Raw genomic sequence first — 24,774 nt, 5'->3', positions numbered from 1 at the left:
TGAGGAACATTATAATAAATTATTCATTCAGGACCATTGCTATGTTATTTATTCCTTATGTACATTTAGAATTATATGAGTATTTTGAATATTCGTAACCAATTTTTCCTCACTTGATCTAATCAAGAAGTTGATAGAAGAGGGTAATTCACTGGAGCAGAGTTAAAATACCCTCAGCCCTTGATCCTCCTGAGAACGAGGATTTGTTATATTTTGGGAAGATGACATAGCTTGCTTCATTAATATACTCTTTAATTATTTTCACTAGGATCAGTCAGAGAACTAGTTACTGTAGAAATTCTTATTTTCTGAAGGTGAACTCCTCTTTTCTTCTGCTTCCAGGCAGGTAATGGGGCAGCATCCAAACCCCATGATGTTCTGGATGTCCTGACTCAATACCGAGGTGTTTCTTGGAGGTGAGTCCCAGGAATTTCCTCCCCAGTGGGAAGGAATCCATTTTCTTGTGTTTTGGCACGTATAGTTGTGTTTGTAGCAAACAGAGGCTTGTGGGGAGTGAATGTGACTTTGTTTTGCATGGGGGCACACGCTTGTGCTGTTGTTCATGATAAATAAAATATTCAAGCTAATGGCTATCTAGAGTACAATGTAGCATGGCTGGAATAGACCTGGATACATGGATGAAAAGGGGTCCTTGTTAAGACAGTCTCTTCTCCTCTGACAGTTGTAGCTATTGCAAAGGGGACTTCTACATTCCAGTGGCATTGCACCACTTGCACATTCTGCATTTCTGTCCCTGCTCTTTCCATATCCTGTCTGCTCTCCCCTGCTGTGGCCCATGTCACCTGTTTGTCTCACTTAAAATCAGTGGTCTACAAAAAGTCAAAACGGGATATTTTTTGCTGCTGCCATTTCATACGCAGTGTCTATTTCCTTAACCATTTCCCAGTATTGCTTTCGTCATGCAGAACAGTTTATAAATTATGAGTCAGTACAGACTATTACACAGGTCAAAAAGCCACTCTGAAGAAAGGCAATCATGTTTACTTGTTATTCTGCAACTGCATGATTTAACACCAAACCTGTCAGGCTGATTTTCTGTTCATCACTTCTTACTCACTTAATCCACTGCAGCTCTGTAAGAAGTTTAAACAGGTACTAAAGCACTTCAAAATATTATGTTCCAAATTAAAGGGATACTATAGAGGTGTTCTGAGTCCAACTTATTATATTTTGCCATTTTAGGGGAAAAGTATACTAGCATTTTCTACAGTATGAAGGAGAGCACAGAGCACATAGCCATATGTTGAATTCTACCAGTCTAGTAGTATTCATGGAGTTGAGTGAAATGGGAGGCAAAAGGTATTGAGTATACTTATCACTCTGACATATATGCTTTTAGATCTCGTTATTATGGATACAAAGGATTTGTTAACTAAAAATGGAAGCAATAAATATTTTAATCGGGAGACAATAGCAAAGAAGGCAGGTTTTAAAAAAAAAAAATCTAATTTCTTTCAGCTAGATTTGAACACATGCCAAAACATGTGAGAGAGTTCAAAGGGCAGTGCTAGCGTACAGGGCTTTTACTGTGATTATTATGATTATGATAGAGTCTCTGATTTCGTGACCCCATTGGTATGCACGCACAGAGCTTGCTTTGACTTGGTACAACCACCAGAGAATGTACTGTGTACATGTGTAGAAACCCCATGAGGGGGAGCTGTGTTACTTAGTCCACTGCCTTACCAAATCCATCACATGTTGGAACACCTTTTTCTTGTACTTTCTTTTTAACAGTGTTGGAGGAAATGAAAACATAAGCACGGTCACGACACTAGCAAGTAAGTGCCTTTTTCCGTAAACTTGATAAATATATGGAGCTGTTTTAATAAACAGTTGTTATTATAAAATAAGACGCAAAGAAAGATTTACAATTTGTAGCATGACAGAACCAATCCCTTTGTATTCGGTGTCCAGTGCTGAATAAATGTTGCATAATGACCAGGGTGCAATTTGCTGTGCATGACTTAACTATGTATTTTGTAATTTCTAGGGGTTTGCTTGTTTCAGTATTCTTTTGTTGCTTATAGTTCTGTCCAAAATGTGTTGGGGATAGATGAATCAAAGATCTTAGATCATAGCCTAAAGAAGCTATTTTGACTGTATGGGAAAGTTGATTTAGGCAGGAGGAGAACCACATTACAAGATCAGATTTTACATGCTTTTTAGAGGTCAGGGCATTTTAGATCTGGGGTGTTTGTAAGGCTGTAAGCTTAGATCTAGATGGGAAGCTTGGGTCCTTGTGGTTAATACGTCTGGGGAGATCACACTAAAGGATTTGATTCTAACCCATCTGCAGTTAGAGTACGACTGCATGAGAGTCCCCTGCCTGAGCGTAAGGTTACTCAGCCTTGCTTACCAGGCAAAATGGCATTGCTAGCCAAGATGATCATGTTAGGTCACGAGATACCTATCAAAAAATTAACCTTGAAGTATAATAAACATGGAGATTCATCACCATGCAACTATTTCCTCGCCTTCAAGATTTCTCAGTTTCATGAATTCAGGTATCTCTTAAAGATTTTTAATGGTCTTTTACTGAAGTCTAATCTTTATAACCTCATTTGCTACCTGCTGCAGTAAGCAACATTTCAGGGTGATGTCTTTTTCTGCAGACGTTCTTCGTGAGTTCAACCCATCCCTGATAGGGTATTCTGTTGGCACTGGAAAGGAAACTACAGATAATGCTGCACTCAACCAAGCTGTGGCAGGGAATCGTGCAGAGTAAGAGGAAAACTCTTTTAATTTTACTAGAAAGTTAATTTTTCTTTAAGACTCAGTTCTAACTAAAAAAGGACCAAACCCTGGACTTTGGCAGGAACGCAATAAGGCTGATAGGCAAACCCAAATATATGTCTTTAGCCCATCTCTAGCATGAAGGCCAAGAAATGCGATGGGAGCTTTGCAATGTTTCTAACCTATGTCAAATAAATTAACAGCAAAAGCAATGCTTTCTCTAGTATTTTCAACCAAGAAGCCCAAAGCACCTTACAAGCACTACTCAGAAAGCTTCACATCTCTATTGTAAGGCAGAGAAAAAATATCCCTGTTTTATAGGAGGTATATTCAAACCCTCTTGTAAGCAGGACCAAGAGTTTGTGTACAGAAACTAAGGGAAAATTATGGATTGCTTATGGTTAGTCTGTGGCAGAGCTGGCAATTAACTAGAAACCACTATGCTTGGTCTTCAGTGAAATTCATATCGTATCTTTTTCTCTTGGGAGCACTGCTTATAAGACATGCCTCGGTGGCTTGAGGCCGTGCAATAACATTGATATGTGCAGGGATGCTTCAGTGATACATGTATCAATAGCATCTGTATGATGTTAGGAAGGAGCAAAGTCCATTTATTTTGTGGTAGCCCAGTGTATTTTCTGTATAACTTGTAAAAGTGTAACTATGCAGCAATTGCAAAGTGGTTGTCTGCCTATGGGATACTAATTGTTTTCTCTTTTTTTTTTTTTTTTTTTTTTCCCATCACTGTCTCAAAATATATCCTTTTTGGGGTATCATACCTTTCATTCAATGAAAATTGGACTTTCCCAGGTATTTTTAGCCATTATGTGAGGGATGGCCATTCATCAGCTTTCTTCTTTGCCTTGCTAGCTATGCAGGATTCCTTTTGTATTTTTATTATTTTACTTCTATGATTTTGTTTTTCTCTTATTTTTAGGGATGTTCCTGCACAGGTTAGAAGACTGGTGGACCGCATGAAGAATGATACTGTGAGTTTAATATGTCATTAGTTTCTAACAGACCAACAGCAGATGCCAGGCATTAAAGCTATGGGTACAGCTGTGTACAGTGTAATATTCCCTAGTGCAGAATGTGAGTCAGTACAAAATAACCTATAGCTTCATCTTAAATTAATTTGTACCAGCATGCAATAGTTACTATCAAACACAGATAATGGTAATCCCATAATTTTTACCAGAAATGGCTGCTAAATTCAGTGCTGTTGCTTCCCCTCCCAACCTATATCACCCTGTAAAATGACAGAACTTTTTTTTCCGCTGGGATTTTGCTGTGGTACTATTAATTATCTTGTAAGCACATGGTTTTTCCAGCAGTAATGATACGTGCTAGGATGTAGAGGGCAAGCCTTTCAAGTGGCAAATCATGTGGAGTGAACATGTGAAGTGAGGAAAGGACTTGTTTTCTTCAAAAACAATTTAGTCCCTTCTTTCACTTAGTCATCAGCTGATTTTTTGATTTACACATTTGTTGTTAAGAATTATTTGATTAATGGTCTCTAAAACACACATTAGGCTGAGGATCGCTTGCATATTTTTCACCTCAACTAGTGCTTTGAATGTTTGCTATTTGTAATTTGACAAATGTGCTATGCAATCTGTGACCTAAGTTACAGTTGTGCATTCAGAAAGCAGCCAAAAAGCCTTCAAAATAACTGTGTGTGCGTGTCTAGTATAAATACTCTGGTGAATACATATTGGGAAAAATATTTGCAGTGCCTTCCTTTTTGCTTCTCTTTCTTGTAAACAAGATTTCACTTTGATGGCTGTATCTGAAATGAGATTAAAAGGGATAGCAACTAACAATGAAGCAGTTGGATGGTTTTCATTCAAATCATTCACGGCTTCTAAGTATTATTGTGTCATATTTATTGGCTTGGAAACGTCACACAACAGAAATGAATACACATACCTTTTATTTAACTAATAAACTTCTTTCTAACTAGAAAAAGATGTTTATATTGGACGTCATATATCTTTGCTTTAAGAGCTCCTTTTTTTTTTTCTCTTTTTAAAACCACTTGTTTAGTGCAGGAGGAAAATTTTCCACTCTTTTAATTTGGATAAGTACATTTTGAAACCAAACTACTGAAGAGTGTGTTTACTAGCTGGGATACGTTGCCTTTTGAGATAGATGTTTTTAAACCACTTGAGGCTGATATACTATTGCTGCTTTTCTTAGTAGTGTTTTGCACTGAAATTGAAGGGTTAGGATATTGAATACAACATCTGCTACATGGTACTAAGCGTATCTGAACCTCTCCTCAAAGCTAAGAAGATGTGAGTTTACTATAGTATAATTACCTTGTACTAGCTAGCCCTTTGCAAAATCCCTCCAGAGGAAAAAGTGCTATAATTTTTTACCAGTATTGTTAGAGTTAATATTGCCCCTCTATTCTTTGCAGTTTGTCTCGCAGCAAGACTGAAATATATTGCCCTCCAGGGTTTTCCAGCAGGATAGCTGCATTATTTATGACACAGTAGGACGTATACCATCATTTTTGCAATGAAGATATATTCCTAGACCTGCAGGAATCATCACTCAGTGTGTACACAAGATATTGCTACGAAAAACATATACATGGATTTTGAGCAACAGTTTTCTAAAGCAAATAATTTTGCATGGTGTTACTGATACTGTAAACTTTATTTAGATCATAGTGGTTTCTGCACCTTCGGTCATGACTACAAATTCATTTTTGTTGTGGATGCTTAGAGAACTATAGCCAGGTACCCTGAGAAATGTTAAATTTGTGTTTAGTATGTTGCCTGACCCTCTTCCCTGTCTTTTTTTTTTTTTTTTCTAATTTAATATCTTTAATTCTATCTCCTTCTGTGTGCAGAGAATAAATATGCAGACTGACTGGAAGCTCATAACACTTTTCATAGGAGGAAATGACCTATGCGAATTCTGCAATGATCCAGTAAGTCCCCTGCTGCTTGCAGCATGAACTGGGCCAGCCTGGATATAGGTCTCTATGCATTGCAGTGGTTGAGAGGGCAGAAGTCAGTGGGCAAGACCAAAATAAGGTGGCTCTTATTTGGGCAGCTCTGGAATGTAACAGTACTGAGACTGTCAGGTTGTTCAACTTGATGTTATGATAAATGAAGTGATATCTTTAGAATGCCTATAAATTACGTAATTGTGGTTACTTTGTTTTCATGTTAACTAAGATAACTTTCTGTTATCTAATCACTTTATCACCTGTAGATAAAAGGTCAAGGGTTTTTGCTCTTCTTTGCTTTGTGCACAGTCACACTCCTAAGTCTTACTTGGTGCTCTCTTACCAGTTTCAGTGCTATGGGAATGGTTCTACCCACAGCTCACAGAGATGCAATTATATATAATATAGTATATATTGTATATGTATCTAATATATTTATATACTGTATATAGGAGGTGAAAGGCTGTGGCAGACTCCTCACTTAGTGATGAGTCTTACCTACTTACAAGCAGCAGAGCACACACTTTTCATTCTGCATGATTAATTTCAGATCAGGGAAAACAGCAAAGCAGCACAGTAAGATGGTTAGAAAACAAGGAAGCAGCAAACTAACCATTCTTATGTTCTGCTCCTGACCCAGTCATACATGAGTGTGGGTGGCAAGGAGATATCACTGTGATCTTTGGATGCACACACGCTACTTCCTTTATGTTGCACAGCTACAAATAGTGCCAACCAAAGGGTGAGCTGTGATTTAGGAAATTAATAAGGGAACTGAGCTGTCTAGTTTTGTAGAGTAGGCCAGTGGGGCTCTCATTGAACAACTTCTGCTTGAAATTAAATCAAAGAGAATTAAGGCTGAAAATAAGATAGGTGTTTCTCTTAGGGAAGTTTGACTGTTGAATAGTTCCACAAGTGAAGAAATAAAAGTTGGATTACTTGAGACAATTAAATTAGAGGGTTTAAACCACTCAAATGGAACAGGGAAATTTCACTGCTGAGAGGCAAGTATATAAAGTTATTTAATTCCCAGATAAATGCCTAAGCTTTGCCAGTTGTTATTTGTGGCAGGTAAGGAGCATACGGGAGGCATGTTGCTAATTTTCCATACAGCAGGAACAAACTTACTGTTACGCAAACTGATCTCTCCCAGAGAGTCCCTGTTAGTGAGTTGTTAGCCATGATTTTAAGACTGGCCCAAGCAAACCTGGGGATGGAGGATGTGACGCCTGATAATGTCCCCTGAATCTGCCCCCTCACTGGTATCCAGTGGCCACTAGATCTTTTATTGCTAGTGCGACAGCTGTGATGGGGAAAGAAAAGAAGCAGAGACAGGATAGTTTTGCCTAAGACTCTGTTACTCTTGACCCAAGAGTTAGAAACACAAATGCTGCTGTGAGGGAGACTAGCTAGTTACTGTTGTGCCTGCTTGAGTAAACTAATAGGAAAATTCAATCCTTTTGCTTCACCAGGTACACTATTCTCCTGAAAACTACACCTACAATCTGCAAATAGCTTTGGACATGCTTCACAGAGAGGTAAACCAAACTTTTCTAGTATGTGGGAGCAGAGATTGTGTTCTGTTTGTAAAACAGTCACTGATTATTGATTGAGAATTTAGTTCCTTGCTTTCATCTGCAGAGCACTGCTGTATGCAGAGATGTTTGCTTGCAGGAAAATCTTTGTGAGAGGCAGAAAGGGCTGGAGAATTGTTTTACCAAAGGAATAAGGATGTGCTTGGTTCTAGCTGATGTGCTGCAGACAATATAAAAAATATTGTAACAAATTTGAACAAACATATGATATTCAATGGCTACAAAATGCTTTGCTCATTCATTAGGCTGCAAATAAGTATATTTTTTGTGGTCACTGAGAGAGAGACTGATATTCCAGATGAGGGTGAGGATGAGAGTACTCAAAGAGTTAGCAGGTGTCGGAGCTGTGCCGAGACCTATAAAAACTCGTCTGGACCTTTTTGAAGTCATAATTTTCAAGTGACCAGCCATCAGCATTTAAAATACACCTAGGCAGCGCAGGCAGGAGCTGTAATTTAGTATTGTACGTGTAGGGGATTAATTGTTGAGAAAGTACTTTGAACACATCTCTTATAAATAATGCAAGCTGCCTGAGTCAGCGGACTGCTACCTGAGTTCTGCTGTGGCCTTGTAGGGGCAAAGATGGCACTCTGTGCTCCGGGCATTAGCTATGGGTGTGCTTATTCTCTTGGCAGGTTCCACGGGCGTTTGTGAACCTGGTGACAATACTTCCCATAGCAAGCCTCCGGGAGCTGCACATGTCAGGAAACAACAGCTGCCCAAAGCTGCTTATGAGGTTTGAAGATGATTTATGTTACAGCTCTCACTGTTGCTCACAGAAGGCTGCAAGGTCTTCTTGGGAAACTTTTTTTCTTAAAGGGAAAAGGTTCTAGTATTTCATATCACCAAACACCTTCCTCTGTGTATGGACATGTACCTACACATTGATTTCAATGCAGCACTTAGAAATACCTCTCTGTCTGTCACTGTCTCTGTATCTGAGCCCTGCTGTTTTTGTGGAGCCCTCCCACTTTGTGTGGAGGTGCCATTTTAATGACTCATCAGTTACACTGCAAGGAAATTCAGGCCAGAGCAGAGAGAGCTCAGCTGTGCACTCTTTGGGCAAAGACAGAGGAGAGATTAAGACACAGGTTTTTCTTAGCTGATCACTTTAAACTAGCTTTATATACGGATTTACCTTTCTGCAGTCTTAAAACTCTCCCTCTTGCTCATGTAGTTTCCAATCTCTGTAATCTCATTGGTGATTCTTAGTTTTATTGTTAATTAGTCTCTCAAGTAGATGTCTGGGGTGCTTAATCAGGCTACCTGTTGCCTTGTGGCTCAAAAATCCTCCCAGGCCAGCGTGAATCTGCCACTGAAGTGGCAGGTCTGAGCCTCGGTGAGCTTCTGGTGACTTGCATAGGGTCCAATGTGTGCCCCCAGACTTGCTCCTGGCAGGACTTGCTTGGTTTCAGAAAAGCAAATCTCTGCTTTACTTGACAGACAGGTAGAATAACTTTGTCCTGTGAATGTAGGCAGCCATTGCTCCTCCCGCTGCTTGGGCCAAGGAGCTGATATGAGATACCATCAGAATAGACTATGAGTTAGCTTGGAGGCCAGTCCTCTTGCTAAAACATCTGCTTTGAATCCATCCTGCTGGATCCCTTCAGCCACAAGGGACTCTGCAGCTGCTGACAGGGGAGGTGCGGACACCTGAAGGGCCCCGTGAAAGAAGCTGGTTTTACAGGAGGAACATAGATGCAACCTTCTTGCTCTGATTTAAGGGCACTCTGGTAGCTGTCGGTGGAAAAATTAGCTTATAAACTCAGAGTACTGATGCTACTGATAACCAGTTCTAGTTTTTCTTTTTAACAAAGGTTACTGGCTAGAGCGCACATGTATCTCAAAACCCTAATCATTGGGCAAGGATAGTTAGCGAAGCTTTAAGATTAGATTATCTGAAGATACCTGTAAACTTTTCCCATATTTTCAGGTGCCATGCTGAATTTAACATTTGCCTGTCTGTCAGCAAGCCAAGTTTACAGTGCACTAAGCAGACCCTGTGTGGGATAATAAATGCCTTGCTACTAAATTGAAGAACGACCTGAAGGAGGACTTTCATCTTGAAAGCTTGTCTCTTTTTTTTTTTTTTTTTTTTTTTTTTTTTTTTTGTGAGTAGCAAATAACCTAAAGAGAGATTATGTTTCCACTAATTTTGCTGTGGAAGTAAAATCTTGTTTTATTAGTTGCTCTCCATTAAGGCAAGTTCAGAGGTGGTAGGGATCTGTGTATACATATCAACTGCATCTCTACAGCAGGTATTTCTCTAAGAGCTCTCTCAGGGGCACTTTACGGTGATCATATGACAGGATTTTTAAAAGGAGTCCTTTGTCTCATTTGGGTTTGTCAAGTAATAATGAGGCACGCGCAGGAAGAGGGAGCACCAGAAGAAAAAATTCACTTGCTAGAAGGATCAAAATTTCAGGGAGGGACAAAGTTGGCCGATATGAGTTCACAGAAACTTAAAATGGCTCGGGTTGGAATGGCTCTCTAAGGATGGAGATTCCAGCAGCAGTCATGGCGTCTGTTTCTGTGCTCTGCCATCATCCATGTGAACCATCCTGTAACTTGTGACCCTTGGTAGATTAGAATGAATTTGCAGGAACTCTGTCTTGAAGGATGCTTGCATGGTTCTGCTGAAGCAAACCACGTTGTGCAGGTGTACTTATGAACATGTTTTGTGGTGGGTTGGGCCCAGGTTGGAGCCAAGCACCCACACAGCCACTCGTTCACCCTACACTGGCAGCATGGGGAAGAAAACAAGTGAAATGTGAACAAGAAAACTCGTGGGTCAAAATAAAGACAGGGAAATCACCAGGTACCATCGCAGGCAAAACAGACTTGACTTGGAAACTTAACTGAATTTATTGTCCATTAGCATAAATATTTAATTACTGATTCAGGTATTGGGAAACGAACAAGCAAAAAAGTTAAACAGTTAAAGCACCTATCCTCCCTCATTCCCAGGCTCAATTTCACTCCAAGCACCTCTCCGTTCCCTCTTGTTACTGCCACAGGGTACCCTCAGTCCCTTCACTGAGGCATGGGTGGCGCAGGGGTCTGGGGTCTGGATGTAGCGGTTTCTCTCCGCCACTCCTTCCTTCTCACTCTTGTTCTGTGCTCCGGCATGAGTCCTCCAGATGTGTGCCTGCTCCAGTGTGGGCTCATCCCCAGGCTGCAGTCCCTTTAGGGGAGTGCTTGCTCTGCCATGGAACACCTCCTCCTCATTCCAGCTGTTGTTCTCTCCTCCTTTCCCTCTCCGTTGTTTTCTGCCCTTTCCTAAAAAGTTTTTCAGAGGCACCACCATCTTGGCTGACAGGCTCAGCTGTGCCCTGTGGTGGGTTCTTTGAAGATGGCTGGAACTAGCTGTGTCCAGCACAGGCAGCCCTGGCCTCTCCTCACAGAGGTCACTCCTGCTGCCGAAACCTTGCCATCCCACCTCTTATCCCACAGGCTCCTGTGCCCTTGTGTCGTAAACCCTAAGGATAATTCCAACGAGTTAAAGAAGTTGGTCTACTTTAACAGAAGGTATCAGGTAAGGCACGCGGCATTTGTTACAGGTTTAATGTCATCCTCCCATTGATCAAGTGACCGTAGAGAAGCTAATATTTGGAGATGGAGGACAGTTTCCACTTATTTTAATGACATATTTGTACTGTGATTTAATTAAATAAAAAAAAAAGTTAGGGTGAGATGGGAATAGTCTCAACATCTTTACAACCCCGATTCACTGAAACATCAAAACAGATGAAAAAAAAAAAAATTGTTAAAGAGCCATAGAAAGTAGAGTATGTGAGAGCCAGTAGGTTTTTTTGATCGCTTGTCTCATTGGAGATCAGAAGTCAAAGAACATGGTAACTCAGGAACAAACTTCAGGCATGGGATGTCAGCCAAACCAAAAATGCTTCAGTAGTTCTGGAAGAATATATTTTTGACAGAAAATCTAATTACTGAGCAGGCTGCCTGCCCATGTCAGTCAGGCAGCCATCCCCAGGCTGCCTCTCTGCAAAGAAGCCCAGGAAGCGTGTCTCAAAAAGATGGCTTCGTTGGCTGCCTGGCATGAGCCAGAAGCCATGTCCATGTCTGGGTTTCTGCACTGGGGGGGGGAACCCTGAGATGTAAATGGACAGACAGACATGATGAGCTGAATGTAAAGGAAGGAACAATGACGCTTTTCTTTGACTCTTTAGGAGAGAACCCGACAGTTAGTGGAGAGCGGAAGGTATGACACTACGGATCATTTCACAGTGGTTATGCAGCCATTTCTGATGAATGTGAAGATGCCAAAAACACAGGTGAAAACAATCAAAATAAATATCTCTACACTAAATCCTGGTGCAGTTCCACTTTTTTTGAAAATTGTCTTGGTTATAAATGTGACCAGCAGTTTTCTGGCCTAACATCCAAAATTGCAGAAAATGCTTGTGGAATAATTTGGAGATAATGGGCAACAGGAATGCAGACACTATTTGGGGCACTGAGTCCACCCCACTGCAGTCGGACAGCCACGCAGTAGATATTTAGTTCAAAGTCTTCACCAGGAAGCACTCGCCCTATATCCCTCATCAAAAAGTCCTTTCCGGTACTTTGGTAAATGACTTTTAGTATGAAAACCCATGTGCTTTAAAAAACTATAATGTGTGAATCTCAGGGGAAATAAAGAATATGACCAATACAGGTATTCTATACCCAGAGTCACAGTCGTCAGTATTCCTTATTACTTTGGAAATCCTATATTAAAAAGCTTTAAAAGTTCTAAGTTACTAGCATTGTCTGACCCAGTTTAATTCTCTTGGCCTCAGAGGCCTTTGCAGCTACTTTGGTTTGAAGTCAGCTGGGATATCTCGCTGGAAGAGAGAGGGGATAATGCACATCTTGTTGCATATTTCCTGCCTTTGTGACAGCACCCATCTTGTTCTTTAGGAGGGGTTGCCGGACAGTTCGTATTTTGCCCCAGACTGCTTCCACTTCAGCCAGAAAGCCCACTCCCAGGCTGCACGTGCTTTGTGGAACAACATGGTAAGATTGTTAAAGGTTGTGTTGGTCACTCCTTGTCTGCTCCATTCTGCCCCAGCAGCAAAAAAAAAAAAAAGAACAACCCCCAAAAAAAAACAGCCAGGGAACTATTGGGTAGCTAGCCCTGTCCCTTCTGAAGCCTTAATTGTGCATACAGAGAAAAAGAGTGATCATGCAAAGAAACATCACCTGAACTGTAAAACTAATCATTTCAAACCAGGGACTTGTTTCAGGGAGATGATGCCTGCCTGGGACATTGATCATCAGGCCACATTCATGGTGTATGGGAATTAGCCTCTTTAGCACACAAAGAAATGGTGCATGGAGGCAGCTGCCAGCATGGGTGCAGTGCACTGCAGTTGTCTTGCTGTGCTGCAGAGGTGGTTTCCAGTGGCTGGTAGCACAGCATTGCCCATTGCTCTCTCATACTCATTCACTTTACTTCTGTGCACCTCCCCATTTTCCCCCACAGCTGGAACCCTTAGGGGAGAAGACAGATAACCAGCAAATGGACAATGAGATTGTTCTCAAATGTCCAAATGAGGTAAGCTACAAGGGTGTCTGTGTTTATGTGGAGGTGCTAGGGGTGGCTGGGAGTCTGTGTGAGCCTTTACCAACTGCCTGGAGTGCTGCCTCTGGTGGAGGGTCTCTGACTCTTCCCCACATACTTTGTGCCACTGCTACCAGTAGCAGTATAAGCGCTCCCTCATGAGATGGACAGCAAGCTCGTCTTCGGAGTAAGCTTCCTCACAGTCATACATCATGGTTGGCCGAAACACAAGGGAAGGGTGTTTGGCCTACCTAGTCAAGATCATCAAGTATCCACACTGAATGACAGAGCTTCAGTGGGGGAAACGGAGCAACAATGGCACCAGTAAACACAACTCTGCAGAGGTCACTAGGACTACCTTACAGTGGGACCACAAGCTGCTTGTTAATCACACATGGCAGGGTCCTGAGCATATTCTGTATGTTCTGGCTGTGTAAAAATATTTACATTTTATTGTATGGATTTTTAAAATGCCATTTCTTTCTTTTTTTTTCTTTTTTTTTTTTTTTTTTTTTTAACCCCTGGGATTCATTTGCATCAAGCTGCTAATCAGAAACAGACATCTGAGAACTGATGGTTGAGGTGTTCTTCTGATGCTTTGCATTGACTCAGATTGCCTTGTTTTGTAGGCTGAGCCATTCCTGAGGACATACAAGAACAGTAATTACACATACCCTAACCAAACTCCAGTAAGTGTCAACATCCATCCCACTGTTACTCTGCTGCATCTGCTCCTGTATGGTAACCAGATGAGTCATGCTCTGCACCACAGGTGAAATCAGCCTTTGGCCAAAGGGGTTTGGGAGGTTGAGTGCCTGTCAGGGAACAGGAAAGCATTCCCTGAATTAGGCAAAATGCATCCAGAAACACCTGTAAGAACACATGCTCAGACAGCACAGTTATCAGTACAGGATGCTACTCTAATCTGAGCAATACTACTAGTATGACTATTGACTTGAGCAACCAAGACCTGTCTGCTTATTTGCATACTAAACAGGCCTTGGTTTATCCACCTGGGCTCTACTAGGAAGATCCTAGTTACTACTGGCTGTATTTTCTAGCCAAACGATATTCAGCTTTCTTCTTCTCTTTAGAATTATGGAAGCCAGCTGCTATGCGAAGACAGGTCTCCCTCCTCCCCTCCTGCAACTTCAGGTAGTCTTGCCTGTTTTGTGTGATGAGGCTGAATTACTTTCAACTGTCCTTCAAGATGAGTATTTATTTTTGCTGAAATGACTGCTGGACTGTGAAAAATACTGCTTGGAATAAATGTCATGTTTTTCAGCAGCTGCTTAATAGATACAATGTCATACTGTCACACAAGGTAACATCCTGACTAAGTAGCTCCACTTAACTCACTGCCAGTGGACAGCTTCAAAATATCTCATGATAAAATCCAAATTTGTGTGCTGCCCTAGCCTATAAGTGATACCACCTAAATCTTGGAAGGAATCTGGAAATCCAGCTTCATGTATGTTAATCTAGGACATAGCAGTATTCAGCTTTTCAAATAACTTCATGTTGTCTTCTCCTTAGCCCTTCTCTGCTTTCTTACAGCTTTAATATGCTGTTCTGGCTTTGTCTTATACTGCATTGTTTTATCTTCATCTTGGGCTGGACATTGTTTGCAACTTAATGTTATTTGCTCCTTGCTTTTCTGTCTTTTCAGTAGCAAAATTAACCATTGAGATGCTGAATAACATGCATATGCTGCTGCTACAACCACGTAAAATAAGCTGGAGACAGTGACCGTCTTATCACCTGGATATTGCAAAAACAACATGTCTGAGCATCAGAATGCATAATGGCATGTTTCGCATATACAGTGGTGAAAAAGAATAGCTATTTCCTATTCAGGTTCAGCTGCATCTCTTTCCTTTGCAGTGCATTCCCTAAAGCCAGCTGATGTGAAAATTATAGCAGCTCTTGGGGATTCTTTGACGGTAAGAAGATAAGTGTTTTTACTGTTCTCTTGGTAAAACTACAAACATGTGCCTGCTCCGGTGGAGGGGAAATAGCTGTTGTACCTAGAAGCAAAGATCCATTCATTCATGGATGATAATAGATCTAGCAGCTAGAACAAGAAAGGAGGTGTCAGTTCTCCAGCGCTTTTCCTCCCACGCACATATTCACATGCTTTTGAACTCAGGCAAAAACACAGGCAAATCCTTTAAAGATGTGCTTAAATGGTTTGCTGGATTGGAGACAGAAGAGATCAGATGCTGTTGAAACTAATGGGACAGATCACAAGCCTTAGGTTACTGTGTTTGTCAAAGTTTTTCTGAATAGGAATGGATTGGTGAACCTGTTCTTTTGACTCGGTTCTTTCAGGAACTAAGGGATGTTGGATAATAGCCTTTTATTCATTTTAGCATTACTGAGATGAGGATGTACAGGGGTGAGAGCCCTCTGACTTTATCCATTTGAGAAAATATTCAGTCGTCTTATTGTGCCTGTTTAACACACAGCTAATTTCTTTATCAAGAGGTAGTTCTTGCTGAGGATCATTATCTTTGGTAGCCTAGAAGGAATATATCTCAACATTCAGACATCCTACATTCCAATTATGTTTTTCTGCCTAATGTTTTCATACTGGCCAAAGACTGAAACTCTACAGCCAGCTTAAAGGAAACACGGGCCAGAGAGATATAATTGGAACGTAGATTTCTCTGAATCTGAGCCTTAACAACAAAGACATTGTGTGTACAAACCATGAAGTTTTCACAACTATCTGGCAGGCATGTTGCTAAAACTCCTACACACAGGAGGCTACTGAAATAAATAGAAGCATTTGAATGCAAACCTGCAATATTGTCAAATGCAAGATATTCTGTATATAGCTGTGGTTGTCATATTATAATATCCTACAGGTGTTCCTGCTTCTAAGTATAGTCTGTAAGAACTGAGAATAAAATCTGCTTTCATAGAAAGTGCAATGGTGCGTTGCTGTCTCAGAGCTGTACTTGGCCGATGTGTAGTTATTCTGAACATCAGTCTTCTGTTAATTCAATAAAGCTTATACATAGAAGAAACTGTAGTATTGTGGTTTAATCTGAGGTAGCAGCAAACAGTCTACCTGGTCTTGTGCTGTACTGAAGTACTACCCTGTACCCAAATTTAGCATGGAACTATAGTATCGCAGCTGGCAGGCACTCTGCTTCTGAATTATGGTGGTGTTTAGGAGGGACGTAGTTGCTAGTTTGCCTCTTTCTTCAGGGTAAGTGTAGATTGGGCTTTCCTTCTTGCGGTAGTACCACTAAGTGTCTCATTTTAGCACAACACTTTTCAAATCAGTGTAAAGATTTTATGGTGTTTCTTTCTGAGATATGTTTGTCTTCTCTGTTGAGTTCATATAGTGTTTCTTATCATTAGCCAAAAAGTTTTATATGTTCATTTGAGATTTTTTTATCATTCTTGAGTAACGCAAATGTAAATCAGTTATTCAGCTCATCTAGACCCCTGAGAAGAAAGCCTTTGTTTCACAGCTCCATCATATATTTTGTGCACCGTATACAATGTGATGCTTGTAAATAATTATGAAGGGGATTGATGGATTTTTCAGGAGGAAGGTTGTCAAAAACCTGCATGCCTTCTAAAGCTTTTGAAGAGATGCATTCAAAAGTAAATAAAATGACTATGTATGAGTCACTATTCTGTTAGTAACTGTGGTTTAATTCCATTTGGTTAATGAAAAATAATGTCCAGGCTGGTACAGGAATTGCCTCAGATAATCTCCTGGATTTGGACACTGAATACCGTGGACTGTCTTGGAGGTAAGTCCTCAGCCAAGGTGAGGAGATGTGTATTCTGTCCTGTAAAGAATATTATTCTCTTCCACATGTTTTGGGGCTTTCAGCTGTCAGAAAGTTAAAAAAAAGTTTCTTCTCAGGCTAGCATTTCTTGTGAAGATCTATCATAAGGGTGGCTTCACAGAAAATGTTTGCAGAAATGGATTTTAAGATAGCCTTTTGACTTCTCTCACACTTTCATCTTTGGCTGCTTGTGACAGTTTGTATCTTTATGGTGGGACGGCAAGTTGGAAATCTACAAACTGGAGAAAAATCATTGGAACAAAGAAGTCAGAACTGGTTGCTTTTGGGACTTCTTCTCAAAGTTTGTTATTTCTGAACTTTCTGTAGCACCACAGAAAACAGTTTGTTTAACTGGAGAACTTTTCCCACATGCAGCACGCAGTTGTAAAAGACTAAATTTTTTTGGTGTGACGATGTAGCTCGGTTGACATTGACTGAAGCAGTTCTGTGCTGTCCTGACCCCTCTCCATAAGCTGTATTGTGGCCTCAGTGTGTCCCACCAATTGAAAAGCTGGTGAGAGAGAGCTGTGTAGGAAGCAAGAGAAGAGAATGAAGAGCTGCTGCTGCAGCTCTCTTGTCACCCAGAGACTGGCTATTTGGTGCTGCCTTAGTGTGGCTTCATGAGGCTGGAACTGGCCTCAAAGTTGACCTTCTAATCTGCAGTACTTTTGGGCTTGATCATTTGAGTATTTAGCTATCTCAGGCATTTTTCTGCCATTTCACAATGATTGACTATACCCACATACTGCTGCAAGATCATTAAATCCTTCTGACGAGCATCTTTACCACTGAAACCTTAGCCATTCTCCCCAATAGCACTTCCACTTCTGTCTTCTCCGTGTACTATGATAGATTGATAGTTACCAAATTAATCACCCTTTGCTTTCTCTCGTGATCTGTGGTAGGTTTTCACTTTGCTTATTGGCTGTGTCCACCTAAGAGATGAGTCACGGGGATTTCTCTTTCTCATTTTAGTATTGGAGGAGATGCATCATTAGAGAACGTGACAACTCTACCCAGTAAGTAAATACTTTGCTAGATCTAATTGACAAGATTGAAGAGAGGGAATGGGCCGATTTCTGCTATGTTTACAGAGAGCTCTTAAGCATCTCAAAACTGTTTTAGAGTAATTAACAAGAACTACCTTTCAAAGAAACAATATCCTAGGACTAATGAATAAAAAATTGGCTTCACCAGTGAAGCTGAGAAGCAGCTAGAAACTCCTTTCCTTTCTTTTCTCTTTCCCTTCACAACTGCTTGGTGAGTGTTATTTGAATTTCTAAATAAGTTTGCTGTGTCCATGCTTGTGATGCAATTAACATTTGCTTTTAATAAATATTCCACCACAACTTTTTGAGATGTTTGCATAGAGTAGACCTCTTTGGTAATTAAAGCTGACTACTCATGCATGTAACCGGAAGGGAATAATTTTAACTTTCTCTTCACTGAAACATGCAGCTTCTCATTGTTAATGCAAAGCCACTGGAGTTTCAGTTTGAATCAGCTATAATAATAAAATTCCCTTTGAAGAGGGCCAGTAAACTGTCTTTCTGTGTGTTGCCCATTTATTATAAGTAGAACATAGCAAGAATATAATTAGAATAAGAAATTAATTGATTCTGTGGATGCTATTACATTTGACAAAGCCTTCATTAAAATATGGTTAAGTTCAGTCTTTGAGATTAAGGTACCTTTTATAGTTTACAGTATGACCATTTTCACCATCAGCTGCGAATTACTCTGTCAACTTCCTTTTGAAAACTACAACGGAGGCAATGGAGAACGTGGTGGGATTTTGTCAGAACCATGCATCTGAGGCTTTCTTCTTCATATTTGTCAGTAGTATGAGATTTTCGACAGACATGAAATAAACCCAGACTCTCTAGCTGAAAATGATCTCCTGTTGGGCTGAGGCCCCTTCAGGCTCGCATCACAAAGTCACCATCATATGACTGAAGATTTTATTGTTTAGGCTTTAACCACTACAACATGAGAAATAGCTGCACACAGTGGTCCTCAATTCTGCTCATCTTACCCACTGGTGATAGTGCAGTGCCCAGCAAGCACGCTGCTGTCTGAGTTGCTGCTGGCTGGTGGTCCCTCTCGCCACTGCTTGGTGGATGCAACTAGTTGAATGGAGGCTGCAACAGTTGTGCCATGCTGTGAGAGAGCAAAACTGTGGCAGTTCTGGTGTGTGCTAGTCCCTGTAGGCAGGAAGCAGATGTACGCATTTCCCCTTCATTGCCATCTTTCTTTTTCAGACATCTTTCGAGAGTTCAATGTTACGATCATGGGCTATTCGACCGGCACGGGGAGTGAGAACGATTCAAATGCATTCCTTAACCAGGCAGTTCCTGGAGCACAGGCTGAGTACGTAGTGTTTTGGTTTACATTTGCAGGTGATAGTTGCTTCATCTAATTCCCTTTCAACTGTCTCATGTGCTGTCATAACTTGCTCTGAACAGCAAGCAAAACCAGTCTAGTTAGAGTTGAAAATTGGCTCAAAACCAGTTAAATGTGTGGGCTTATTTCCTAGCTGAACTTTCAAATGAAGGCAACAGTCCTGGTTATGAAATCCACAAACAAGAAACTGGCAGAAACTGTTTGGTGGTGGTGGTTTCTACTCTTCCCCTTCAACATCTATTCATTTGTCTGTTTATCTGTCAATAAATCTGTGAGAGCATGGATGTTTTCAGAAAATGAGCATGTAGTGAATTGGTAAAGAGATACTAGGAGAAAAACTAGATGAAACCTTCCGTAATTCTGGCCTCAGGCTTCCAGAGAAGCAAGCAAGAGTGGTGAAGAGAGAGGAAAAAAAACCTAGCCACAGTCTGGAATCTGAAGAAAGGAGAATTGCTGATGGTCATATAAGGGTTTTGGTGCATTGCAGACCTAGGGATTGTAATGTCTTGTGGCCATCTGAATTTGGCTCTTTGCTTTTAGTCACACCTGGGAGGCCGCATGAGTTGAGCTTTGCTATACTGCTTATCCTAGAAATCCCTGGCTTCTTATTGAAAGAGTCAGTGCTGTTTAATTAACAAAACAGATGGCTGCTGGAATTCAGTCATAGTTTGGGCACAGGTTCTGGCGGACCATGCCTGGATCTGACGTTGTTAGTTGATATGACCCAGAACTTAATTTGTTTGTTTGTTTAAAGAAAAAATTCCTCTTATTCCTAAAGAGGTCTTGGAAATGAAGTTCAGAAGCCAAGTGAGGTGTTTGGGTTTACTGTATTTAAGCAAAGATTGCTAGGATTTATCAGGTATTTCTATTGCTCGCCTTGGGCCTTGTGTAACTTCTGACTCATACTAGCAATCTTGGTAAACGCTTGGATTTCCTGACAGAAATAGTCTGCTAGGTGCCCTGATATATCCTACAGCCTCCCATACCTGAGAGAAAGGATTTTGTTTCCTAGTGATGACTGAATATATTTGTGTATGTCAGTGAAACCTGTGCAAGGATTATGACTCTGATTCAGCCTTTCATGAGAATTTATTAACATACTTCTATATGCATCGTATATCCAGATTAGCTCCAGCTTTTGCTTGTTGTCAAGCTTTGGGAAAGAATGGGATAGGCGCCTGTCTTGTATTTTGTATCCTAAACAGACTTTTTGGAGTGGTAGGAGGATTTGAAACGGGATATACATCCTCTTAAGTCACCAATATGACTTAAAGCAGTTTGTATCAGTAGTAACCAAGGCATTACTATTAAATAGTTATTTGTTAGCTGTATGAAATGAGTGGATGGATGTTAGTCTAATGAAAAATTGTCTACTTTGTCTCTACCAATTAGTTTTCTCTTTTCCTATGCAAGCAGCTGGACTGGATAAACGTAATGAAGTGGGGCTATCTATGTTCTGCAACCATCTTTTGTAAACATTCAGCATAGAGATGCAGACAACAATTGTCCCAGATTCCTGTTAGTCTTCTGTTGTTCTCTGTCTCATTAGTCTCTGTCGAAAGGTTGCAAAAGTCAAGTCCTGTAAACTACTACGCTAGTATTCCTGAACTTTGCAGTGGTTCTTTTGGGGTTCTGTTCTGTCACACTGTGGATCTTGATGCCTCTGAGAAGATGAATGCATCCTAGTTGAATATTGGAATGTATTGCAACATAAGGAAATGTCTCTCCCACTTTAGGTATGTAGCTCTGGAATGATGATGTGATCCAGTGTTTATTCTTTATCACCCCAAAATATCCATTTTCCTATGATTCAGAGGACAAAAAGAGTCCACCAGTTAATGCCGGTATTTCAGAATTGTTACCTGGCCTGTCTCACTTTTGGGTGCTAATCTGGAAACTGCTTTCCAGAGGTGCTGGGACCTTTCTGAAATCAGGTAGTTCTGCACCTTTACCAGCTTTTGGAAACCAGGTGTAAGGGTTTCTTAAAATAAAAACAGTGGATGCTTAGAAGAGCTCTTTAGTTAACTTGATGGCAACGTAGCAATGCAGGTCTCATTCAGCAAAACATTCCTAAGGCTGTCTGCATTCATTGCCAAAGTGCTTACATACATGCCGAACTTAAGGATAGATCTGAAGCATGTTGCTGAAGCATAGCCTGGCTGAGATCTCTGATTTCACGTGGAAAAAAGGAGGTTAAGAATTTAAGACTGAGAGGAGAGAACAAGTGACAGGAACTGTGAATATCTGTATTTCCCATTAGCAAACTCTTTCTGTTGATCAAGATCTAAATTTGGTGGAAATTTCAGCTCAGGGATAGATGATTGCTGGCACTGCTTCATTCAAGATGTTGTTAGATCTTACTGGCTGTGTTGGCTCAGGATGCATCAGCACTTCAGTGACTGCATAAGGAATCAAAGGTGTTGCAGCCTGTCAGCTCAATAAGTGGTGTTTTCCTCTGGATCAATATTGAAGTCGATGCCCTAGCTTAGGGGTTACCACAGTAAGAACAGAAGGAAATTGTGACCGCTTGTGAGAGCTTTGGGATATGAATAAGTAGGTTATGACATTGGACAAGGGTAACGGTGAACAGAACTATTACATGCATGCAGAGTCTGTATCACAAGTAGATGTATGACAGGGCTCATTCCCCAGTAAATACTCTTATTGCCGGCTGGAGTTAAATCACGACAGTTAGTGTTATATCAGTATTCAGCTGGGGGAGGGTGGTGAGAGATATCTCCTGTTCCTACAGCAAACACAGCGTTGCACAGGAGAGCTAAACTCTGGTTGCCATACAAAACAAGTGTTGTGCTTATTAATGTCAGCTGGTATGCTTCCAGAAATGATAGACAGTCAGTGAAGTGTTTCTAACAAGAGCCTGGAGGGAGATGCAGCTCATACTATATTACAGAGCTGCTCGGAAGGCCAAAGCTTTCCAACCACATTCTCTTTTCTATGCATATTTGAGGATCAACAAGTCAGGGTAGTCAAACTTCGTTGAAGCGTTCAGCCCAGGTAACTCAAAATTCATGGCAATTTATATATATATATATATGCATGTATATATACAAAAAAGAGAGAGTGCTCATCTGGCTATAGGAAAACAGTGAGGCTGTCAACTTGTCTGAATAATCTCAAAAGTTTCTTGGGTTTTTAATTACTCTGGAAAGGTGGTGTGCACAGAGCTGTTTTACATAATTGAAAATTAAGTATTGACTCTGGGTGCAGGCTACAGAAATGAGGGAGGTGTGCACAATGAACTCTGAAACACTTTAGATTTGCAGGGCAATGAGCTGTGGTTTATGCAAAAATGTTGCTCGAGAAGTCATTTAAATATTGGGACTTGGGTTTCCCTTGTCGTTTTAGTCCACGAGGAATAGATTGATAGCAGCTTAGTTCTAAAAAGGCCATCTGCTTACAAATGTGTAGCTGTGTCTGGCTTTTCAGCTGGTTTAGATGCTAAGCACTGTACTGGAAGCTAAACTTATGTTTTTCAGATAAATTACTGAACTTGAGTAAAATCAATGCGCAGGTTCAATTTGATGTTGACTTTCTGCAAAGATGCGAGACTATAATTTCACAACAACACAAGGATTGTACTGTCTCCTCACTCAACCCTTCTGATATCTGACAACTTGATTTAAGGTGTCTGAAGAGTGTTAATGCTGATCTCTTCATAAGGTGTTTCTTTCACTCACTAGTTGTACTTCTTCACAGGCACTTACCAGCCCAAGCAAGAAATCTCCTGAGACTAATGAAGAGTGATCCTGTAAGTTATCTGGGACTCCTTTAATCTTACATCATGAAAAAAACAGGTGTTCCATCACATGGAAGATCCACCTGCAACAATACCATGAGTGTTACAAAGTCAAAGAAATTCAGACTTGTTATTTTCTTCTTTATTGCACAGAGAATTGACTTCAGTGCTGACTGGAAGCTCATAACAGTACATATTGGAGGCAACGACCTATGCAACTATTGCAAAGACCCTGTGAGTAGTAAAACTGGTTGACTGAAACTGTAGTGGGGCTGTGACGTCAGTGTAGAAACATATCAAGGTGAATCCATGGATCCCTAGAGCCTTCAGAGAGGTAGCATATGTTGTATGTGCTGCTGTAGGTTTTGATGGTGGTTGCTGCTGACAGTGCCCTGATATAAAAGCAATTACCAGCAACAGAGTAGGATGGTTGTATTCTCTCTGGCTTACTCCAGGATAAGAACCACTGCCTTTGCTACTGTCTTTTGACTGTGAGCAAAAAGTGGAACGGAAGAAAAGCTTCACTCCTCTGATGTGGTAACTGCTCTACTGCTAGCATGGCCTCTTTAGACATCCAAGAAAGATGCTTTGAACTACCACTAGTCCAATCCTGCAACTGTCATCACTCCATAACTCAATGTAGGGAGGTGCTAGGAACAGGTGAGGTATGTATGAGGGAAGTTGCTGCAGTGCTCAATATCATTTGAATTTTATGCTTCTCTGGATTGTGGAGAAGCCTTTAGGGCTGCCATAAGGAGATCATGGGAGTTGAGTGGGCAGGTGGCAGGGAGAGGCCACCTTTCTCTGCCAGCTCTTACTCTCTTGCCTTTAATATGCTAACTTCTTGTGAGCATTTTCAATTTTCCTGCAACCCCTTATGCTTGAGAAATTTGCTGCTTCTGCAGGAGTCTCGCTAGGCATCTTTGCTGCTGCTGCCAAGTTTTATAGCTTTATTTATAGCTATGACCTTGACTAGCAATGATTTCACCTAATTTTATGAGAGCTTATCAGCTGGCTGTGAGCATGCCTATGGCTGCTTGGTTTATGCTGTTCAGTATGCATTCAGATTGGGTTCCTTCCTGCATTTTTACATGAAGGACCCAGTGGGTTAAATATACTGCTACTCAACAAGGTTTATTTTAAATCAAAAATTTCACCAAGTCTTTCTACATTTTATATTAATTGATAAGCTTAAAATCCCTGGTCTCTAGAAAGAAGCAAGAACATTCTACTGACCACAGTGTAAGGCAGAAAAGGAAGTGAATTAATGTGATTCTCCAGCCTCCCAACCAAAATGCCTTGTGTCTCTGTTTAGCAATAATCTCTTCTCTTTCTATCAGGATCACTACTCAGCTATGAATTTCATCAGAAGGATTCAAGAAACTCTTGATATTTTGCATGAGCAGGCAAGTGCTGTGAAATTGTCTAGCTCATATGGGTATATGACTGACTGGTGCTAGCTCTTCTGTTTGTTTGATTTTAATTATTTTTTCCATTCTGGTACCAAACATATTCCATTGACTTCTACAAAAGCATTTTCTTTTATCTTGTCTATCTGAAAGTAGTGAGATGCAGTCTGAAATGACAGACAGTAGCACTGGACCATGGTGTTGGAAAAGAATCAAAAGCTGAGTTGGGGGAGTTTGTTTTGCTCCCCCCCTGCCCCTTCCAACAATGGAGAAAGGCAAGGGGTGTCAAATGGCTGGACTTTGGGGTAAAATAAATGCACTGTGGGCTGCATAATCAGTTCCTTCTAAGCTAAAGTCTGGCTTACCTTTCAGGTTCCGAAAGCCCTAGTGAGTCTGGTTGAAGTGATGGACCTTTTCCCTCTGAGACAGCTGTTTGTGGATACTCAAGTTCAGTGCCCCACTTACATGGCAGAGTAAGGCTTGTTTGGCTTCCTTTTGTACCTGAGCTTACGG

The 24,774-nt window shown here is 40.8% G+C and overlaps 1 protein-coding gene across 1 annotated transcript in view; it reads left to right on the top strand.

Annotated features, from left to right (window-relative positions):
• Positions 1 to 24,774, top strand: part of PLB1 (phospholipase B1) — a gene marked incomplete at its 5' end in the record, with an annotated part of 83,965 nt that overhangs the window by 29,913 nt on the left and 29,278 nt on the right. The window contains 21 exons of the mRNA XM_082481908.1: positions 343 to 416; positions 1,759 to 1,802; positions 2,637 to 2,745; positions 3,695 to 3,746; positions 5,618 to 5,698; positions 7,192 to 7,257; positions 7,950 to 8,050; positions 10,768 to 10,849; positions 11,505 to 11,609; positions 12,238 to 12,333; positions 12,803 to 12,874; positions 13,510 to 13,569; positions 13,975 to 14,035; positions 14,765 to 14,823; positions 16,586 to 16,653; positions 17,668 to 17,711; positions 18,954 to 19,062; positions 22,813 to 22,864; positions 23,006 to 23,086; positions 24,193 to 24,258; positions 24,634 to 24,734. Coding sequence (XP_082338034.1) covers positions 343 to 416; positions 1,759 to 1,802; positions 2,637 to 2,745; positions 3,695 to 3,746; positions 5,618 to 5,698; positions 7,192 to 7,257; positions 7,950 to 8,050; positions 10,768 to 10,849; positions 11,505 to 11,609; positions 12,238 to 12,333; positions 12,803 to 12,874; positions 13,510 to 13,569; positions 13,975 to 14,035; positions 14,765 to 14,823; positions 16,586 to 16,653; positions 17,668 to 17,711; positions 18,954 to 19,062; positions 22,813 to 22,864; positions 23,006 to 23,086; positions 24,193 to 24,258; positions 24,634 to 24,734 — 1,583 coding nt within the window. The remainder of the gene's footprint in view (positions 1 to 342; positions 417 to 1,758; positions 1,803 to 2,636; positions 2,746 to 3,694; positions 3,747 to 5,617; positions 5,699 to 7,191; positions 7,258 to 7,949; positions 8,051 to 10,767; positions 10,850 to 11,504; positions 11,610 to 12,237; positions 12,334 to 12,802; positions 12,875 to 13,509; positions 13,570 to 13,974; positions 14,036 to 14,764; positions 14,824 to 16,585; positions 16,654 to 17,667; positions 17,712 to 18,953; positions 19,063 to 22,812; positions 22,865 to 23,005; positions 23,087 to 24,192; positions 24,259 to 24,633; positions 24,735 to 24,774) is intronic.

The sequence above is a fragment of the Vanellus vanellus genome (assembly GCF_965231255.1).
Source record: "Vanellus vanellus genome assembly, chromosome: 3".
Classification (NCBI taxonomy): domain Eukaryota; kingdom Metazoa; phylum Chordata; class Aves; order Charadriiformes; family Charadriidae; genus Vanellus; species Vanellus vanellus.
This window is presented reverse-complemented; position numbering and strand designations above follow the sequence as displayed.